The sequence below is a fragment of the Vombatus ursinus genome, unplaced genomic scaffold (genome assembly GCF_900497805.2).
Source record: "Vombatus ursinus unplaced genomic scaffold, bare-nosed wombat genome assembly UNPS02011572.1, whole genome shotgun sequence".
In the NCBI taxonomy this organism is placed as follows: domain Eukaryota; kingdom Metazoa; phylum Chordata; class Mammalia; order Diprotodontia; family Vombatidae; genus Vombatus; species Vombatus ursinus.
The window spans coordinates 5,217,770-5,240,617 of record NW_020951350.1 but is presented as its reverse complement, the minus strand read 5'-3'; the positions used below and the strand labels follow the sequence as shown (position 1 = coordinate 5,240,617).

The following is a 22,848-nucleotide window of genomic DNA, read 5'->3' as shown; positions in this document are numbered from 1 at the left end:
TAAAAGGTATCTGTAAAATTAAGAATTAGTTATACATTATGGTGAGCTTTTAGAAAAAAAGGAATGTAAAAACTATATAGACAAAAGAGAATTTTAATTACTTTAAAAAAGATGTACTATTGCTTACCTTCATCATCATTCTCCTCTTCATCATCATCCTCTGGTAACTCTAAATTTTCCTTAGGTTTGTTTTCTTCATCTTCTTCCTGCTTTCTTTTTTGTTCCTCTTTCTTCTTTTTTCTTTTTTCCTTTCTTTTCTCCCTCTTAGCTGCAAGAGCTTGTTTTCTGCTCTCCTCTCTTGACTGTAAAGAAAGCAATCATGTAATGTTACCAGTGATTTGGTAAATATTATTTTTATGACATATAAGATATTCATTATACTATTGTATATGTATATGAGATTTTTAAAAAGATGGTCATTTTTACAACTATTAAGAACGGACACCTGGCATTTGTTCATTTCTTTAAGATGGGGACTCCATGAACACTAAAAAAAATGCATTGTAAAAAAAACAGGAAGAGCTAATAAGGAAAAAGTGCGCCAATTTTTAAAAAACAATTCCACAATCCTGACAATATTTCAGTTTATGGATTATACTTACATTGTAAAAATACAATTTCCACATTGTTAAAAATACAATTTCCACTGAAAACAATACAAAAGCAACTTTGAAACATTAAGCTGCTGTGCTCCATCTGAGGAAACAGTTTGAGAAAGGATAGGTCATTATTAACTTGTTTCTTCTGGAATCATTAGAAGGATTATAGTAGAATTTTCCCTGAATTCCACCTTCTACTTCAGATAGCAAAGTAAGAAATTAAAATATCTAATATCAGTAAAAAAAATTAAGTTTATCAAAAGGAGAAAAAATAAAAACATAAAGGCTAAATGATCATTTCTTCTGAGAAAGTCTTCAAGAAAATATAGCCCTCATTCATGCTTATTTTTTAACTACAGAAGGATCTTTTCTGTAAAGATAAAATGTTTTTCTCTTTTTTTCTTCTTATAGGCAGCTAAGTAGTATAGTGAATAGAATGGTAGACTTGGGGAGGGGTCAAAAAGACCAAAGATCAAATCCTATCTCAGACATTTATTCATCATTTCACACTCACTCTCTGCCAGGCTCATTTAACTTGTCTTTAAAATGGGCAAAATAAAGGCCTCTAACTCAAGATAAAATTACATATGTAATGTTGCTTTGCAAACCATACAGCATTATATAAATGTTAACTATTGCTTTTTCTTTAACAAATATTCATGTTTTTTATTTTTACTTCACCTACATTTCCCAATAAATCAATATCATTCTCCTCCCTTATAATAAAGAGTGAGAAGGGGGGGCGGAGAGAAGGCTAGCAAAATTAAGAAACATGTTGAAAAAGTCTGAGTATTACATGCAAAGTTCCATCCCCATACCTCTACCACTTAAAAAAAAAGTTCATTTCAACAAGTATTTATTAAGCATCTATTATTTGCTAGGCACTGGAGATAGAGACAAATACCACACAGTCCCTGCTCACAAGAAGCATATATTTAATTTAAAGCCAAAATAACAATAATAATGATTATAATGACAACATTTATATAATGCTGAAGGTTTAGAAAGTACATTACATATTATCTCATACATATTTATTATATATAATGGAGACTCATTAAAAGCATACTCATTAAAAAGTTGTTAAAAACAAAGATATTCACTCTTGCTATGTCTGTTTATCAGTTTTAGGAATCTGAGCAAATAGCAATAAGCTGAAAAAGAAAGTGAAGGAATAAGCATTTGTACTGAGGAAATCTAAATTTCTTTATTTGCAGATGACATGATCATTGCCTAAAAAAAATTCTAAGAAAGTAAACAAAAAATGAAGGTAACAAATTACCCTAATAAAGTAGTAGTATACAAGATAAACCCACAAATATAATCTGTGTTCCTATATACTACCAGTAAGAACTAAAAAAAAAAAAACAAAAAAAAAAAACTGATGGAAAGGGAAATAACCTTTACAATAACTAAATAAATAAAATATTTGAGCACTATCAAGACATATAATAGATTTATACCTATATAAAAACAACCTCAAAATGATTTTGACTGAAATCAAGGATGAAGCTAACAAATAGTGGGATACAGCCCACTCATAGTTAGATCAAGCAAATATAGTTTGGGAAATCCTGGCACTTCAACAAATATTTAACAAAATATAAATTAACATTAATACTAATTTAAAGTAGTCATAACATTTATATATAAAAATGATGGGTAAGAATATAAAAAAGTAAAAAGAAAATTAAGATAAGCACTATCACATCACAAAATGTACTATATAAAGCAATAACTTTAACTAGTGTCATGTACCAGAAAAAGAAAATCAAAATAAATTAATAGAGCAGAGAACTCAGAAATAGAATCCACTGCATGTATACAAAAGTTATGTATTTGATAAACACACATTTCACTCGGGAAGAGAACCAATATTCAATAAAAACTCCTGGGAAAGCGGAGAACAAAAAAATGAGTATACAAGACTGTATACCATACACAACAAACTAATTGGATCAAGGATGGAAGTATTTCATTGCAAATTATAACAAGTTTAACAATATAGTCTATCACCCATTAAGATTCTGATTGATAAATAATATTAATATGAGCACTTCAATAGTCTTTGAAATTCTTATTTACCTACAAGGAACATGAGTTGGATTAGAATGTGGGTATACTCAAAGGCACTTCAATGCTTTGTTAATAATAAAAATAAAAATGGTAATATATAGAATTGATGTGTCATAAATCTGAATTATAAGACAAGTCAGTTGATCCTTTTAATATGAATCAATAGCCTTAAACAAAAAAAATTTAAGAGATCACTTTATAATTTAGCTCTTATAGAAAACTGCAAATTACTAAATTTTCACTAAATCATTACTCAGACTAAATATTAAACTACTGATCTAGGAGTACCATTTGGCAAATGTGGTGCCTGCTCAAAAAGGTGAATCTTTTGCTTTATTAGGTCTTAAATTACTTGCTAAGTACTACATGTCAAAACATTTCCCAAAACAATGTGGGTGGTAATACAGTAATAAATTCCTTTAAAGCATATTCTTAGAAGAATGTAGCATTACTTATATAAAGCAGTGTTGTCCCAAATTGCATCACTGTTTTCCCGTTTACCTTTTCCAGATCAAGCTCCTTCAACAGAATACTTGCATTCTTATTTGCTTCAGCAGCTTGCTGGTCTTTAGCTTTCACAATTGTCTCAACACACTGGTGACATTTTTTCAACAGTTCCTAGGGTGGAAAAAGAGACTAAATAATTGTGGAACAGCCCAAATAAAACCTACAGAACAGTTATGCATGGGGTCCAGAGAGAAAAGCTTAGGTGACTGAAAACTCAATCACGTGGGCAGTAGTCTTTCTTCAAAATAAGGAGCAGATAAGTGTTTTATTAACTTGAAATATGTGACTTTAATATCTTACTTTTCAAACATTATTTTAGCACTATGAAATGTAATGATTTTCAAATATAGAAGTTTCCTAACAGCCCAGGTAATGCAGCAGAGAACAAGAAGGATGAGGGCTCTCTTTGTTGGAGGTTCATCTTGCCCACTCTGGAGGTATAACAAAGACACAAAGGGCAAGGACTTCCAACTTCCAGTTTTATGACCCGTCACAATCTGTTTGGAATATTACGTGAAAGCCAAAAGCTTTGAAGTATACCTCTAGGGTACAATATTAGGTACATTTAGGGAACAGAACTATTTCCTGGTAAGTTTAAGTCATCTCAGAAAAGGTATCACCATTTAATAACTCTCCATATCTTACCTGTTTAAACTAATTAGTGTAGGGAACTCATGATGAAACTTCCTCTCTCAAGGCAGACTGACAACTGCTCTATAATGTATAGTTTTAGAGAGATCTTTAGAAAAACATCCTATAGAGCAGAGGTGTCAAACTAAAAGAGAAATGGGGGCCAATAAATTGGGTCCCTGTGGGATATATATAGACTTATCTTTAAAATGTAATGTTATTTATTTAATTATTATGTCAAATATTTCCCAATTACAGGTTAGTTCAGGCTGCATCATGTGCTTCCCGTTTGACACCTCTGATCTATAGTACTGACAGGTTATGCAACTAGCCAATAGTCAGATACTATGTTTCTGATTCAGGAGTTGAATTCACATTTTCATTAAGTTGGTGGCCATTTCTCTATCCCCTCTGGTTATAACTGAGTTAGCAGTACTACATATAGAACAGGATAACAGACCAGATGACATGGTCATTATAATACATTTTTTTTTTTTGGTGAGGCAATTGGGGTTAAGTGACTTGCCCAAGGTCACACAGCCAGTACGTGTCAAGTGTTTGGTATGAGGCCGGATTTGAACTCAGGTCCTCCTGACTTCAGGGCTGGTGCTCTATCTACTGCGCCACCTAGCTGCCCCATTATAATACATCTTGCAGAGGAAAAATATCTCAAAATACTTTACTAAAAACAGTATCTGTAACTTACAAATGAGCCAATTAAACGAGAAAGGTCAAGGGAAATGGCTTAACAAATATTGGTATGTGAATATAACAGGATACTACTGCATTATAATAAACAATTAACATGAGAAGTTCAAATTAACATGAAAAGACTTGTATGAACTGATACAAAAAAAAACGGAACAAAGAGAATATATGCACAAATACTATAATAATATAAATGAAGACAGTACAAAAAGACAACAGAATTTAGATAAACTTCAGTGACAATGTTGGTTCAAGAGGACCAATGATGGAACAATTTCCTCTTTCTCAGCAGAGTGGTGGTATACAATATGTACAGGATATTACTGCAATCTGCCAGTTACAACTTTTCTATGAGATGGTTTTGCCCTTTTTTTTTTTGAGAGGCAGCAGTAAATAAGGAAAGGTTTTTGAAGAGTTATTATTGGGAAGTGATTGTCATGTTTAAGATAAAATGTATCAATAAACCTTTTTAAAAAGGTGATTTGCCAATAAAAACAGAATCTCACTTTAATATAGTGTAACACTTCTACAGGGGAACAATGTTTCTAAGTCATATTACCCTTACCTTATCAGTGATAGTTGCTATGTATCTCATGCATTCAATATCTGAGGGAAATTGATTGACTTCTTTCACCAAATACTGCACAACTTTTACATGGCCCTATGGAGGAAGTACACATGAAAATTTATTCAACTTTTGCCTAAGTGCATAAAAATTTACAAGTGAATGAAAATTAGTGGTAATTAGCTACAAAGAATAACTATCCATTTGAAAATGAGATTAGAAAATTAAAAGTTTCCTACTTACAGAGAAAAGACAACTACAACTTCCTATTTATAGAAAGAATATGTTTCATGGACTAGGGTAATTTTTCCTGCTTTCAAATATCAACTTATAACCAAATGAAAATAGAAATAGATTCTTGTAAGAAACAATGTTATCTAGAATAAATAAAATTTAAATAAATAAAATAAGTTTGCCTTTTGAAACAAACCTTGTGAATCTAAACTGTTAACCTATTTCTTTTTAGCAAGAGCAACTAAAGACTTACTCTGGGAAATAATTAAAAATTTTCTTAAGACTTCATTTTTCTGTTTCAAATAAAATTTTCAATAAAGGTACATATACTATTTGAAGGAATATTTTGAAAACAAATTTACTAACTAAGAATACTAAGAGATATAATGCAATTATCTATATTTAACGTATGGCTGACGAACATGATTTCTTTAAAGCTATTTCAAAAGTAACAATATTTCCTTTCCTTCCTGTAGTAAAAGTTGCTCTATATGAACAAATAAAAGTCTATCTTGCTATTAAAGTCAATTTACAAAATAGCTTGTAGAGAAAACATGTTGCAAAGGCAACCTGCGTATACTGTCAATTTATCAAAATGTAACAAGAAACTGGGCTTCATTAAATGAGGCAGAGGAGTCCTCATATGTAATAGCTACTTTTTCCTCCTCCCTCCCACCCCACCTCCATCAACTTAATAAATCTCATCTACTAACATATAACATTTTTTCTTAGATGTGATTTCTTCCATATGGCAACATTATAACATGACCAGTTATAGCTGGTTTTTAGTTATTTTCTAAATGACATAAAAAGCAGTAACTTATACTGAGAATATTCGTGCTTCAGAAACAATTTTTCTTTCAGGTACTTTGCATTCACAGTCTCATTGAATTTGGAACTTTAAGGACTGAAGAGATCATCTGGTCCAATACTCTAATTTTACAGAGGAAGAAACTGAGCCCTAGAGAGATTAAGTGACTCGTAAACGCAGTCACATAGCTAATATGCATCAGAACAAGGATTCAAATCCAAGTCTTATGGCTCAACTTCTTCTTCACCACAGTGGCTCTAATCCAAACTTATTTGGCCTACCGTCTCCTTTAAGAAAAATATTACTCAGCGCCTCCCTGGAAATCTTTAATGTTTTTTTTTTTTTAAATTTCATCATTTCAAAAAAAGTAAGATGTATCTTACATTTAATAATTTTAAATTTATTTTTTCCAGTATTCAAATTTTTATGACACAATACTACATCATGTAACCATATAGTATAGTACTATAAACAAGTCATTATATGCACATATTCAGGCTGATGCATGCTGGACCTCCCAACAATGCATGACATGCTCACTTGCCAACACCTGCTTGTTAAGTGGACTTGACCACTGATTGGTTATAACTTGCATTTTGTGTGTTTATTTGGAAAATAATGTAATCATTACAACTTTAACTGTTACACAATAGATGAAACATACAAATGGTTTTTCAAAATTTTCTCATCTTCTCTTCTTTCCTTATGCTTCCATTGCCCTTATTTTCCATTCAACGCTCCCCAATTGCACCCAAGGCTACTAGGCTACTACAGCCCTCCTGGATTGTTCCAGAGGCCCCTAGGGGGCGGTATTGCCCATTTTGGGAACCTCTGATCAATAAGTTTTCTATAAAATCTAGTTTTTCACAACAAATCACCTTGCGAAATGCTGACATGAGAGGTGTAATCTTCCGATTATCTGCAGCATCCACATCAGCACCTGCTTGCACAAGCAACTGCACCACATCAAAGTGACCACCATTTGCTGCCAGCCAGAGTGGTGTGTTTCCTTTCTTGTTACGAACATCAATATGGGCTCCCCTATAAAAATCAGAGTATATTTAATATAGTTATATGCTCGGTTTAAAAAATAATTAAATTTTTCTAGTGTTCTCCAACACCTTCTATCAGACACTATCATGTGATTTGGAAACAGCCTTCTTGCTTAAAAAAACTGGCAAAATATACACACTGTAATCAGTATTAAGGGGCTTAGCAAAAGAGAAACAGATTATTCACACATCGATAAAATCTGGCTTCAGGGGGCAGGTAGGTGGCACAGTGGATAGGGTCAGGAGGACCTGAGTTCAAATCTGTCCTCAGACACAATACTTACTAGCTATGTGACCCTGAGCAAGCCACTAAACCTCAACCGCCTTGCCAAAAACAAAACAAAACAAAACAAAAAAAACCTGACTTCACCTATTAATAAGTAGCTCGCAGAATTTGTAGTGGCCTTTGTCTGCTGCTATTGTTAAAGCTGTATCTCGTGAAGAAGGCACAGGAGGAGCATTGACATCTGCTCCTTTATCAAGGAGAACTCTTCCAACTTCTGCATACCCTCCTGAAGCTGCTTCCATCAAAGGGGTAAGGCCAGTCTGAGTAACAAAAAAAATGTTACGTTAGTGTAAGCCAGTATGGTTTACCTTTTATTTTATTTTTTTAAAGGCTACAAAGTCAAGTGATAAGAAAGTTTTAGTTCTAGTGATTAAGTTAAGCATGACTCATCCTGGATATAACACCAGTAATATTAGAGAACATTTTAGTTCACTCAAACTTCGATCACTGTGATCAAATCTGATGACAAAGTGAAGTCAATGCTTCAAGTCTACAAATTTGTAGTCATAATAATGCTCTTGGAAAGGCATTTCCCTGCCAAATAACATTTCCAAAAGATCCTGAATTTTCCCTAGGGCACAAGATCAAGGATACTAGAAAATAATCATCTCTCTTTGGTGACTGCAAAGCCTAAGTTAGAATTGAGTTATTTTGTCTTCTCAGTTGTAAGCTGAGGGCACGAATTATATTTTAACTGAACAATGCTAATTATTAGCACAGTACACTACAGCATAGATACAATTCAGCAAGTATTTTTTAAACACCAACTACAGGTAAGGGTACTATATTTACTAAATTTCTTGAACTGAACACCAACTTAGTTCAAGTTCCAGGAAATCTAACCATGGAAGTACAACTCAAGAAAAAAACCAAGATTTTCACTTAATGGTATCAGTTAAACCTTATGTTTTCCTAACATGAAATGACCTACAAACATGGTGATTATTTGGGTGGATCTCTACTCCATTTTCTTTTTAAAATAGTTATTTTTATTTTTCGTTCCAAATTCTCTCTCCGTCTACCCCCTCTCTTCCATTGAGAAGGCAAGAAATGATAGCCATCATATATATGAAATTATTCAAAATATATTTCCACATTAGTTGCTCCCTTTTTTTGTGCTCAGAGAAAAAAGTACTTGAAAGTTTTGAGTAAAGAAATCCTTATTATTAAGAGATTCAACTTCTATTTCCTAAGAGCCAAATAAAAATTTACAGAGCTATCAAAAATCTCATTATCAGATCAATTCTAAGCTATGTTCGATTTTAGTCTAAACACCAAATGCACGTACTGTTAAGAACAGAATATTGCTTGAGATTTTACTACTACTAATAAGTATATTCTTCCTGAGAGAAATGCTAAAGATGAAGTGATTATCCTTCTACCTCTAGGGTATCAAAGGAAAAGAAATTCCACACATTTATTATCAGCTTTCTAAATTTGAGGATTACAATGATATCATTAGGCATATATGCTGTGGGCAGGAAGGTGGTGCAGTGGATAGAGTGCTGGGCCTGGAGTCAGGAAGACTCTTCTTCATGAACTTAAATCTGGCCTCAGACTAGCTTTGTGATCTTGGGTGAGTCACTTAACCCTGTTTGTTTCAGTTTCTCATCTGTAAAAAGTGAGCTGGGGAATGAAATGAGAAACCACTCCAATATCTTTGCCAATGGAACACCAAAATTATTTTCATAATACTAACATGATTTACTTATTAAACTTTTCCCCCTTTTCCAACTACATAGCTCTGTAAGGACAGATTTTCTTCTTATACTTCAACCAAAACAACATACTAAATGCAAAGCAGATGTGAGAATTCATCTTTTATTAAGTCAGACATCATCAAGAATTGCAAAATTATGTAAAATAGTGCATTTTCCTTATTTATGTTAGCACATGATAGGTTTATTATTGGTTTTTAAATAAATACTTTTAAAATGATCAGTTTTAATTTCTAATGAGAGATACTGATTGATATAACCCATATAAACAAAAAGACTTTGGCACCCTCAATAATTTTTCAGAATGTGAAGTTGTCCTGAGACCATAAAGTTCAACAATCACTGGACTAGAGGCACAAAATGAGACATGAATTCTTGAACATGGCCATGCCTTTGCTTGGCTATACATTTGTTACAAAGTAGGGCTCACATGTGATAGGGAGGATGGTAGGTTAGTAGGTAATGCCACATAAAAAAAAAAAGTAGTAAATATATTTTTAAATTCATAGAATAAGACAGTTCAGTAGGAGGACAAGGAACAACTATTTTAATATTTTAAAAATTACATATATTAACATGATTATATGAAACAGAAGTGTACAGTTTATTATACAATCCTCTCTTGTTTTTCAATATATAGTGACATTTGTGCGCTTATTGATAAGCACATAATATAAAAGAAAAATGGTTTTTAAAGCTTTCAAGTGAAAATAAAGGATTAACAGAAAATCACATGCAATAGAATAAGCACATATAACAGATGCTGTAAAGTATGCTGAATCTTTAAGGAAGCAACAAGCCTTCATGAACCTTACAGCTATTACTAATAAAACGCCACAAATGGTGACAATGGGACATGGACTGATCTATGGTACATTTTCCAAATCCAACATATGAGTATCAGCTTTAAGTTCAGAAAAAGGAGAACCAGCATTTAAGAAAATGTTAAGAGGCATAGGTGGCACAGTGGATAGAGCTCCAGCCTTGGAGTCAGGAGGACCTGAATTCAAATACAGCCTCAGACACTTGACACTTACTAGCTGTTGACCCTGGGCAAGTCACTTAACTCTGCCTCATCAAAAAAAAAAAAAAAAAAAAAAAAAAAAAAAAAAGAGAGAGAGAGACATATCTAGGCCTGATATAAGGAAAAATTTCTAAAACAATAACAACTATCCAAAAGTCAAATGGGTTGCTTTAGGAAGCAGTGGAAGTGGAAGTGGAAGTGGAAGTACTTTAGGAAGCACTTCTCTTACTGGAAGTCTTCAAGGATAAGCTGGTTAACCACTTGTTGGTTATGTTGTAGAGGTTCAGGTATGGGCTAGGATTAGATGGGCCTTTAAGCTCCCTTCCAATTTAGAAATTCTAAATAATTGGGGGAGGATTCCCAAGCTACTGTTCATCTGAGGATATCTTTGCCCAAATTCCTACTGTTACTAGAGGAAACAAAAAGTGATTATAACCAGTATGAACAATTAAAAGAATTTTCATTAAACCTGACATTAAAGTTATTCTCTTCTTGGAGAGACAACATGAAATATTATGAAGGCATGATATTTTACCTTTGCTCTATGCTCAACATTTGCTTTTCGGTCCAAAAGCAAACTGACTACCTCTGCTCGTCCCTGGAAACAGGCCAGAGTAAGCGCTGTGTTCCGATTGGTCTCTATCTGAGCATTAATATCAGAACCCATATCAAGCAACAGCTTCACTGCAGGAACATGCCCATTCATGGCAGCCAACATGAGAGGAGAAATGCCTAGTTTACTCCCAGTCCTGAGGAGAAAAAAAAAATCTCAGCAAGCAGAAAACATCTTGCACAAAAGACACAAGAGGAAAATGTTTTGTTGGGAAAAAAAAAAACTTTTGTTTTATTTTTTAATTCCAAAGTTATTGGCAAAATTTCAAACGGTGATTCTCCCAGGTAAGGGTTAACTTACACTGCCCTCCCTTCCCTTAAAAATGAGACTACTGAAATTATGGATCACTGAAAGGAGCAAAATAAGAAACAAGCTGTGTGCTACTGTTTACATTAAACATTTTTGTTAGAGGAGTTCTGGCTAACAATCTAAAACCATGTGTTCAAACATTTAGGAGACATGGCTTAGACTTTAGATGACAATTAATATTGAGGATTATTGCAAATGAAAAATTCTTACCGGGAGTTAATTTCTGCCCCAGCATTAAGCAGAATCTTAATGATATTGACATATCCCCCAGATGCTGCCAGACTCAATGGTGTATAATCTGACACATTCCTATGTTCTTTATTTGCCCCTCGAGCCAGCAGCAAGTCAACTACCTGCAAAGTAAGGTAGGAAGAGAAATCAAATTTATAGTAAGAGTTCATCAATCAGGAAAAATGAACACTGGGGTCTAGAACTTTCATATCAAAATCTGTGACATTTTGATTAAAGAGAAATATAATAAAAAAGGCCTTAAATCTCTAGAGATCAGAAAAAGCACCCAAATTGTTTCCAAAAGATTTAAAGCCTTGAAGCACCAAACTACTACATCAGTAAAATGTCACCCTCTTAATTTTTCAAATGGTTAAATATTGAAAGATTACTTCATGTTTAATATTATGATCTTAACTGGAAGAATACCAGAAGCTTAGGGTTTCATATATAGAGAAAAGCTGATGTACACGGTGGATTCTACTACATAGCATGTCCTGCAAGCATGAAAATTTCCTATTTATCACATTCTTTAACAGAGCAAATGAGGTAGAAATATGTTAAGAGTTTCCATTGCATGCTACTAAAATAACAAAAAAATGCATATTTATAAAGGAAGTAAAAATCATACATAAAATATTAAAAATAATTACCTCTTGACGTCCACCAGAACATGCAAGTGAAAGTGGGGTGTCCTTAGTGCGTTCAGACTGTGCTTCTATGTCTCCACCTTTATCTAAAAGAATTTCCACTACTCCAACATGCCCAGCAGTTGCTGCTAGTATCAGTGGGGTAAAACCTAAGACAGAAAGAGTAATTATTTCCTGAGCATTTCCCATCATCTATTTTATTATACTCAAAATTCAGTGAAAATAAAGCATTACTCTAGAAGAGTCACTAAACAATAAACTAAATTGACTTTGTTAGTGACAAACACCCATCACATATTGCAAAAAAAAAAAAAAAGTAATTCCAAGTCAGTAAGAATGATTATAAGGCTTATACCCTCAGAACTGATGCTTTCTTGAGTACTGTTTTGGATTAGTTTTGGAGTAGGAAAATTACAACTTGTTTCACTTCTTGCAAATTAGGTACATGGTAGTTTTTGAAAAGCTACTGGTTGGGACCACAGAGGAGTTAAGATGTTCATGGCTAAAATATTTTTGCTTAATTTCAAAAGTGAGATAAAACTTATTCAGCCAATTATTGCTCAGATGAAAATCCAGCTATTTTCTTTGCTCATTATGAGATAATATATACTAATTACCAAGATTTTATTTCTTACCTTTCTTGTCTCTGTGTTCAATTTTTGCATCTCGTGCAATTAATACCGACACAAGTTCTTCATGACCACCTGCACAGGCAAGCGTTAACGCAGTGTCATGATTACTCTCCGTCTAGGAAATTTAGAAGTAAAAAGATTCAATATTTCTTATGTGAAATACTTTTCAAATTAAGATGGGGGCATTTGTGTGAGCAAAATTTTGTATAATTATGATTCTAATTCCCAAACTGAAATCTCAGTACACAAGGTAAATCTAAATAAAACAATCTACTTACATGGGCATCAATGTCAACTGAAGGATACATAGGGAGCATTGGCTGGGAAGCCGCGTTGCTTGGAGTCTGTGAACAGGGTTCAGGTGTAGGGGATTCTGTAGTGTGAGAAGAACTGTTGGAACCAGTGGGCACTCTGCTACTCACAGCTGAAAAACAAAATTCATATTGTTGAATTCCTCTCCTAAAAGGGGAATTAACAGTATGTCATACTATGTAATATACCACAAATTTATTTTTAAAATAAACATTTCACCACAGTCAGCTTTGTAAATAACAGCTTATATAACATGATGCCCAAGTGCAATGATAAGCACTTAATATCCTTGATTGTGATGAGGACTGAAAATAGTATTTTGCTTACAGTTACTAAGCAGATAAATTCTCATTATGGCTCATTCTTTTAAAAAAGTGTCATTTAGAAGAAAAACCAAAAGTTGGAATAGCTTTTACATAATTAGCAAAGTGTCATGATTTTTATTATTTAAGACACTTAAAAATTATTCTAAAAGAACTCCATGTCTTAAAAACCAAACTAAAAATGAACAAACTAATAAAAATGATACCCTATTCATTCTAGGGTATCCCTGAATAATTATATTATGTAAAAACCAGATCAATCCAGTGCCTAATTCATTTCCTTTTAATACTTAATGGCTTCCCTGTCACCTGCTAAACTGAACCAGAGTGTAAAATATAAGGAATTCTGTCACTTAATAAAAGGTTCCATGCCAGTTATTTTTTGGAGGCTTTCTAAGTGTCATTACTTCACCATATGGAAGGTAGGCAGACATTTGTGCTCCAGAATGAAGGTGCCTTTTCTAGTACAACTTCTTACTACCATCATTTGTATAGTGAGGATAATATCCGCTCCATCTACCCGATAATTGTTGCCAAATTTGATAATAATCACACATTAAAACATCCCGGAACACTAAAAGACATTGTATAAATCTAGAATATTTTTATTAGTAGTTAAATAAGGTTTTAAAAATAATTAGGGAATTTTGCTTATTCAAGCTGTATTTCTCCATAGTATGAAGAAATGTTTTAAAACTTACATTAAGACTTTTTGATCAATATTACAGTTATATAGGAGCTGTTCCAGAGCTTTTCTTTCTTTTTTTTTAAAGTAATTTTCTTTAAGTAATTAACACATGTGAGTATTCAATAGCTCTGATTATATAAGTGACTAGTGTTTTAATAGCGTTCTGCATTTTGTACCGTGCTAGTTAAGATATATTTTTCCTTTAGCAATAGGAAAAATCTAAAACATCTTTACTGAAAGTCTCAAAGGTCTATAAAAAAACTTAAAAAGCATTAAAATGTATGTGGAATAATAAGAAATATTTCAAGAAAATGTTATCAGAAAGGTAAAAACTTCAAATAAAATTCCTAAGTTTTTTTCTCTTCCCTAGCTAAAAGTCATCAGTAATTAATAGTAAATCTCTAATTCAAGAGCAACACAGGATTTATCAACATTTTAAAGTGTTAGAGGGAGAAATGTGGGAAGACAGATATCAGGGACTCCATCCTTTATGAAATTAAGGAAATTCACCTTAGTAAGCCATATAGGGACAAAAAGGTTCCCTCTTAAAGTAGAATCGTGACAAAGTATTACCCATTCAAAACTACTAACATATTTATAATGTAAATACAAATCCATCTATACTTGACAATTATCAAAGAGTCACAAAGCACATTTATGACAAGCTTCTTGAAATGAAATACATTAAACCTAGCTTTATTATAGTCATGTTCTGAAATGGTGGTTTGCAAATAAATTTTGGTAAATGTTTGCTTGAATGGGGCTTCTTATTTAAAAAACCATACTATTTTTGTACAACAGAAATTAAATAAAATCCATTCCTGATTTATTTTTTCTCAAGTTGTATCTCTGTATATCAAGTTCACACAAACCAAAGTAAAAGCATTAGTTATTTGTTTTTAGCTTCCAATATTGTGCCATACATACTGATCAATATGAATATCAATGAATTGATGCGATATACTTAAAAAAATACTTTACATAAGAAACCTTTAAAAAAGTTATCCAAAATGCCTTTAAATTACAAAATCTAGACTACTTTATGATATAGACTGTATCTTCTATTTCAAAACATATCTCTGGCCTATAGTTAATCTTCCTTCTATAATTATGCCATACTACTGTTTCAAAATAACATTCTACAATCACCCAATAATTTTTCTTTAGCTTAATTTTTTTCAAGTGAACTCATTAATTTGTTATTTACATTTATCCTTTCCATTAAAAAATTTATACTCTTTGCCTCTATAATACTACTTGTCTATGTCAAACCAAACAGGTTGGTGTAAATAATGGGAGGTTATAGCAGTCAAACACGTAAGTTGAGATGTTAAATTTAATTGATTTAACAGCAATAAAAAATGATGAACATGGAATTGAATAAAATGAATTATCATTTTCCTTTGAAAAATGGTATTTTTACTTTTAATTTTTCACATTAGTTGATCAAATGAGATAACGAATTTAAAGTACTATATTAATGGTCTGTTATTACTATTATTATAGTAATAATTAATGTTCAGAATTTACCATCTAAATGTTTCTTTGAGTAAACTAATCATTGAAATGCATCATGTTACAAATACAAAGATGAACTTAAGAAAGTGGTATTTATTATGCTAAAGACAATGAGGGATCATTTATAATTGGGAATTCAATTTTTAAAAAAATTATTAAGTGCCTTTAAATTGCTTTTTAATTGTTTCAGAAATTAAAAAATTCTGGCTTGAAAAAGCTGACACACCAAAATGAGGAGAGGGTTCCTATCAAACATTACCTATCTTGTTGATTTCATTTTTTTCCACCAAAATTATAAAAAAAATTTCAGAACAAGTTAGACTATTGGTAAAATAATGTTTTCAGAGTAAAGTACTAAAGTTCAATTTGATTTCATGGGTATAGGGAACTCAAGGGAGGAAACTTCTTCCGCAAATGCAGAGCCACAACTGTTCTGCAATTTAGTCTTGGAGTTGCTTGGGCACTGTGAGACTAAGTGCTGCGCCAGAGTCACATAGCCAGGATTGGAACCTAAGTAAGTACTTCCTGATTCAGAGGATAGCTTTCCATCAGAATGCTATGCTGCCTCTCACTCCTGTTCCTTAAGGAAGAAAAACTGAATCAATACAATAATGATTTTTTTTATATAAAGGTAATTTTAAAAGTTATTTGCAGATGTTACAAAACTAGGGTTAATACTTTACTGTAGAGATGACACAAATAGGTAGTCAGATCTCAAATTATGACTAAACATCAATTTTATTTAATAAAATGGCTGAAGTATTTGCATACGTACAAGAATTGAAATGTTTTGTAAACCTACTTTTTAAGCCCTGATTCTTAATTTTGCAATTCCCTATTCCAAAAACAAATTTTAGTCAATTCTAATTTAACAGATCTCTTAATTTTAAAAACACTTCAAAATGCTAACATCAATTTGAAGACCTGACATGTCCTTTTAGAAAATGTTCCACAATGCATACAACTGACTAATAATGTGGGATATTCAAAATGCAAGGAAGCACTAAGATCCTTAAAAAAATCATAAAGCTAAAAAGGACCACTGAGATCATCTAGCCTAACCTCCTCACCTTTTAGAAGAGGAAACTGAGGTCTAGAGAAGTTAACTGACTTATTTAAGGCCACACCAGTAGTTAAAAACAGCAGAACCAGGATTCGAACACTTGGTCTTCTGACTCTGAATCCAGTACTTTTCTACTACATCTAACCTAGAGAAATTCATTGTCTCTGTTTCTCCTTTCTCTCTTCCCCTACTCCTCTCCCCCTCGCCATCTCCTCTTTCTTCCTTACTTCTCTCTATTTTTCTCCCCCACCCCTCTCTCCACACCCTCTCTCAAAAGTGGACAGAAACTTTAGTCACCTGAGGACCAGCCTACATAAGATCAGAGAGGTTCATTGTAAGATGATTATTTACACCAATTGATTTTTCAAATATAGTAACTCAGGGAAACTATCTATGAAGGCATATAGAGATGTTACAATCTTTGTGAATGAGAGGAGTACCCATATATTAAGGAAATCATAGTTCTTTAAAGTAATGCTAACTGTGGAACCCATAGTTTTAGAGGTATTATTTTAGAAGTATTACACAAGTCACCAGAGTTTTATCATCACACTTCATTTGTAGTCCAAGATGTTTTTGTCCAAATGAAAGCTCAAAACTAACAATGAGATTTATTCATATTAACCACTAAAATTTACAACAGATTTGAAAGGTGGGTTGAAATTATACAACAATTAAAGGCTGAGGATCATAAAACCATAAACCACAATAACTGGAAGACTTTCACTGTTTTTTAATTCCTTTAAAGACAAAGCTATTGCTCATTTGTAGGGCGATGCATGTAATTCAAGGTATCATAAGAAAATACTACAGACATTCCTAAACATAACTTACTGCTTGCCAATAATTCATGCTCAAAAGTGAAAAATTTCTAATTTAAAGAATCACATTTTGGTAATACCACTCAAGATTAAGAAGGGTTGATTTCACATAGAAGAAAACAGAAGGGAAAACTACAGTTAGGGAATAGGAGGTGTGAGAAGAACAAAAATAAATGACAGAAAGGGGAAAATGTTGGAATCAAGCTTTTGAATATTATTTGATCTGGGTTTTAATTCCTGAATTGACCCTATTGTACTACCAGAAGCCATGTTAGCTCTTTCAGAGGGTCCTTTCACTAACTATCTTTAGGAAGGGAAGCAATTATACTCCTTCCCCCTTTGCTAAGAAGACAATGAAAAGCAAAGTAAGCTTGTCTAATTTACTTACAGTTAAAACTTTCCCAGATAACAATTAAACAGAATAATAAGTGTAGATTGCCAGCCCTTATAAGTTCTGGGGTACTTTCAACAAAATAGCTAATGCAGGGGTAGACTCAAGTCTTCAACCCATCACACTGTGACTACTCTTCAGTACTTTAATTTTGCAAATAGCAAAGATCACAATAACTTATGTCAACAAAATTAAAAGCAAATGTAACTAAAGATTGTGCTACATTATGTATTCCAAACATAAAAAATAAATAGTACAGTAAAGTAACAGATGGATAAACATATGGTAATTTCCATAAGGAATATGGAAGAGTCCATTATTTCTTTTTAAAACATGGCTCACTCCTTGTGAACTAAGATATCATACAAACAAGTGAGGAAGTTATTAAAGTTGTTGATATACCAGAGGTCTCCAATAAAGGAACTTAGCAATGTTTATTTCTTCATTTTTGCAAAGTGACAGAAGGAGAGAAAAAAAATAGGAAAATCTTGTGTCTTAGTGCTATTAAGGCTTAATAATATTCCCATCCACAAACACACAAGGAAATGAGTAATCATACATAAGACACTTCCAAACTGAAAAGCATCAAGATATGTATTTTTGGAGGGTGTGTGTAAAGAAGCTGAGCACACAAGTTAAAGCAAAAATTTTATATATGGGCATATATATGTATATATATGTGTGTGTGTATATATATATATATATAAAATATAGATAGATATATTTCTTAACCCACCTGCTATCAGGTCATCAAGAGTGTCGGTAAGCGTCTGTGCTGGAGTTGCAACCATTAGTCCATCTGGTTCTTGAACTAACAGTCCCTGCCCATGTCCAGCAATCTGTTGTTGTCCTACATTCTGCTGATTACCTAATGCTTTCTGAAGTTCAAGAGAATTTGTCCCATTATAACCTAAGTCACCAGAAAAGTTACACTGTGAAGATGGTAAAGGCTGGACAGGGACAAAATCAATTTGTTCTGCAGGTGGTGGAGACTGTTGTTCATTATCATCATCTTCCTCCTTAGATAAGACTGCATCAACCTGAGGTAACACTGAAAAATTACCCTCTGAGATACTATCATCTTCTTCCCCTTCTGGAAAGACACTTCTGTGAGGACACTGTTGCTGTGATGTATCTGTCTGACCTTTGGTCTCCAGGTATTCTTTGGTAAATTGCTGTTGTGTTTTCATTTGTAATTGCCTTTCCACTTTCTGCAGTTCCTTCAGAATTTTCTTTTTCTTCTGGACTTGTTCTTCTCTGTTCTTTTTAAGTTCTTCTATCTTATCTTTGTTCAGAGGTTCACCTTGAATTAACTCCAATGATTTCAGTTGTGCTTTTTCAATAGCACTAATCCTTTGTCCCAGTTCATTTAGCTTGCCTTCAGTCTCCTCTACTATGCATTCCAAAGGCTGGTAGGGGTGAAAAGATGGCAGTAGATCCTGATCTGCTACCTGCAGGGAACTTGACTTCTGCTTGGATGTACCTAAGCACATGAAAAATGTTTGAAAAAGTGCCATGCTAAAAAAATTAGCCACCCCTTCCCAGACCGCCCCACAAAAGCCCTTATTATTAATGCTGTAGAATGTATGTCAAAAAAGTCATGGTAACATTAAATAGATTAACATCTATGCTCATTTACAATACATTGTAAACCGGCATGTGACCAATTTTGAGATCTGAATTTTAATACTTAATGCCTTAAGCAACAATATTTTGAACTAAAGAAATCTTAGACTGAATTTACTAGAATGGATTCAAAGAGCATCAAATCTAAATCATCATCAGTCCTATTTTAGAAATTTGTCTAATGGGCTTTTTAGCAAATCTATCAAATCCTTTAAAACAGCATTAACTGTTTTCTAATAAGAAAAGATAATAAGAGAGTACTCTGTGGGTACAGCTTTGGAGAGGGTTTTCCAAGCTATCCATTTTTTTCTTCTTTAAGATGAATCACATTGTGATCATAATTTTTCATGACCTATGCTTGAAGATCTTTCTAATATGTAAGTTTTTCTTTCTGTTGCTTCCCTGACTTTGGATATTATAAATACCATACCATTCAACTCAACATTCAAAGGGCAATTGAAAGAAAACTATTCAGAAAGAATGAAGTCTTATTTATTATATTGAAGAGAAGACACACTCATTCTGAAAGGGAACCACTGGTGTTCTGGTTTTAAAGAGAGCTAGACAACATTCCTATAACTACTTAGTTTTATGAGTGGAGCTTAAAACAAGTGAAATTTGATGGTTTAGGTATTAGGTATTTGTTTGTTTTTAATTAGGTCAGTTTCTCATCTTTTCCCCCTTTACTCTTTTTCTATCATGTCTATTTGGCTGCTAAAAATTAAAAATCCTACCATTTAGATACAAAATAGAAAAAATATACTTTAGACTTACAATGCAAATCAAAAAGCTATTTTGAAGTGAATTAAAACAAATCTTGTTTAGAAAGGATTGGCCAAAAATAGTTGCTGGTTTGGATAGGGGTCAGTGTGCCTAGTCACTTGGGTAATACAGTTACTTAAAAATTTAAAACTTAGAAGTAATATATATTCAAACCACACAAAACAGTTACTAGATCTAAAGAAAAAATATAAGGCCACAAGGAAGGCATTAACACACCTTGAATGATAAGAGTGACGAACTCTCTGAAGAAAAGAAGAATTCAATTGTTTTCTTACTAAAGAAATTCTAGTACTATACCCAGTTCACCTGCTGCATCATGTATGTAAAAGTGTCTAACACTTTGTCCTTATAAGTTACTTCTTCTTTTATGACAGTCATATTCCTACCTTTCCCAAAACATCAATGCAAGTATTTTAAGAAGCTTAATTTTAAATTAAAAATAATCATCAGAAAAACATATCATTATCTGCGTTCAATTTTGGATTACAAATTGAACACAGCAATAAAGGAAAATTTCTTGAGCAATTTTTCTTAAACAATTACTACTCTAAGATTCCACAGAAACATATACATGATTTTATGTATTTGTTCTCTACTTTGATTATGGAAGTTCAGGGGAGTAACAATTAAATAGAACTGAAAAGGAGCAAATTTAGGACACAACCTTAGTCATATATGGCATTTACATTGGTCAGTGAATTTGGAAATTCTTCAAAACATGAGGGTTCCTGCAGCCATTTAAGATCTCTGAAATAATTTGGTGTAACTGCAGCATAATTCTGATTTATGAATAAGCAATGGTGGGAAGACTAGTAGTCAAGGTAAGGTGATACTCCATTTTAAGTCCTAGAAGTTTCAGGTCAATGACAGATCGGAATGGCATTGTTAATCTTGCTAAGGCAAATTCATTTAAGAAGCTTAGAATAACAGATAATTAAAATTGACCTATGTAAGTGACTAGAACTGTGTACACAAAACAAGAAAAAGCAAGGGATAAATCTAACCTGAGGTAAATGAAATGAACTCAAAGTAGCTCCTTTCAGATCTGGAATAGTACTACTATTTCTTTATGAGTGTAACCACAGTGCAGATTTAATGCATCTTCCCAAAACTTCCCATGAAAATAGTAGGTAACAAGAAGAAATTGCAATAGATACTAGCAGCATGTAATATATACACTTATTGGCAGAATGATTATCCTTGCCACCTAAGAACAACTTTCTTTCCAAAAAACATTTTGAAATTTAGATGTTTTTGGAAGTCAGTGAGAAGAGCCATCTCAACCCACTGTAAAAGAATGGATGCAATCTGTTGTTTTTATCTATTGTTTAAATTGCATTTAATGAAAGCATCTGTATGAGCATGCCCAAACCAAATACCACAGCTTTGACAAGAAATTATTTCCAATTTACATCTTTTGTTCCCAGGATATAAGATACAGTTATAGAGATTAGGAAGAGATAATGTGATGTCTCTAAAGATGGAAGCATTAATTATATGTAGCAGTACAGACATCTCTTTTCCAGGGAATGAGACTGAGGAAAGTGACAAAGCTTCCTGTTAGCAACTAAATCATGACTTGTGCAAATTAGGTTTTGGTAGTTATGCAGGTACTACTTGTAGGACACCAGTCAACAATGAGGGCCTCATTTCCTGCATATGTTTTGTTAATTGCAAGTAAATTTAGTTTTCCTGTATGAGTTTTTAATACCATAAAGGTAATACCATCTGGGGATGTGTTAATGTAGACTCAATGTTAGTGAGAGTTTTTCCAATGCTTCTCTTTCACATTGTCCCTTCCTGGTATGTTTTCTATACTGAACTTAATACTCATATGTCTATCTTCTTCCCACTTCCTTTCATCTATTTTTTTAATTCTAAACTTCAAAGTATCCAGGATGTCAATGGTGTGGCCACTCCTTCTACTTACAGAGCCTGTAAACCCTCCATGCTTTTAATAAGCTGTTCTGTCTTGAGCTGCTATCACCAGATAAAAATCACTACCTGGCAATCATCTTTTGGTGATGAACCTCCACCTATTTAGCTAGACTGGTTCTGGAGACAGACTTGTAGTTTGTCATTAGACTCTTACTCTACTGTTCCTGTTGCTAAAACTGGAGGAAAAGTCCATGGGTTGAAGATATAATCTCTCAGGAGCAAATTAAGAGATTCATGCAGATTAAGAACACTGACTGGGCTTTGGTTTTTTGGGAAATACGGTTGAAAGAGAAAACCTTTTTAGAATGTAGGTTTAGTATTAAATTATTTCAAGTGACAAAAACTTAGTTGTTTGCTTTTTTATTATCCAAAATCACATTCATAAATAACAATATGTTTACTGTTAACATAAGAGCTATACAAGTCTTAGGTGACAGTTCAGATTAACCTTGGGTTGTAAATGGGTTGCTTAATTTCCTAAGAACAAATGTCACAAACAAATATGATGATAATCTCATCTCTTTACAGATTTCAAGAGCAAATCTTCCCCACACTCAGTTATATAAGGTAATATGTCTTAAACCCTTAGTATTTTATATTTATGGTAATGGTCTCACTTGGTCTATTTCTACAGCCTCCCATAAATGCCAGACTCTAGGTGCTGAACCTTATACACCTTGTTTATCTCAGTGTGGAACACACACACACACACACACACACACACACACACACACACACACACA

General features: G+C 33.0%; 1 protein-coding gene across 2 annotated transcripts in view; it reads right to left on the bottom strand.

Moving 5' to 3' along the window:
* Positions 1-22,848, bottom strand: part of ANKHD1 (ankyrin repeat and KH domain containing 1) — a 119,779-nt gene that overhangs the window by 23,070 nt on the left and 73,861 nt on the right. For both annotated transcript variants that reach the window (XM_027856582.1, XM_027856581.1), the window contains exons 15-25: positions 18,495-19,241; positions 12,921-13,066; positions 12,646-12,757; positions 12,014-12,159; positions 11,343-11,485; positions 10,746-10,959; positions 7,553-7,728; positions 7,009-7,171; positions 5,086-5,181; positions 3,177-3,293; positions 128-302 (exon numbers count right to left, since the gene is read on the bottom strand). In XM_027856582.1, the coding sequence (XP_027712383.1) occupies positions 128-302; positions 3,177-3,293; positions 5,086-5,181; positions 7,009-7,171; positions 7,553-7,728; positions 10,746-10,959; positions 11,343-11,485; positions 12,014-12,159; positions 12,646-12,757; positions 12,921-13,066; positions 18,495-19,241 (2,235 nt within the window). The remainder of the gene's footprint in view (positions 1-127; positions 303-3,176; positions 3,294-5,085; positions 5,182-7,008; positions 7,172-7,552; positions 7,729-10,745; positions 10,960-11,342; positions 11,486-12,013; positions 12,160-12,645; positions 12,758-12,920; positions 13,067-18,494; positions 19,242-22,848) is intronic.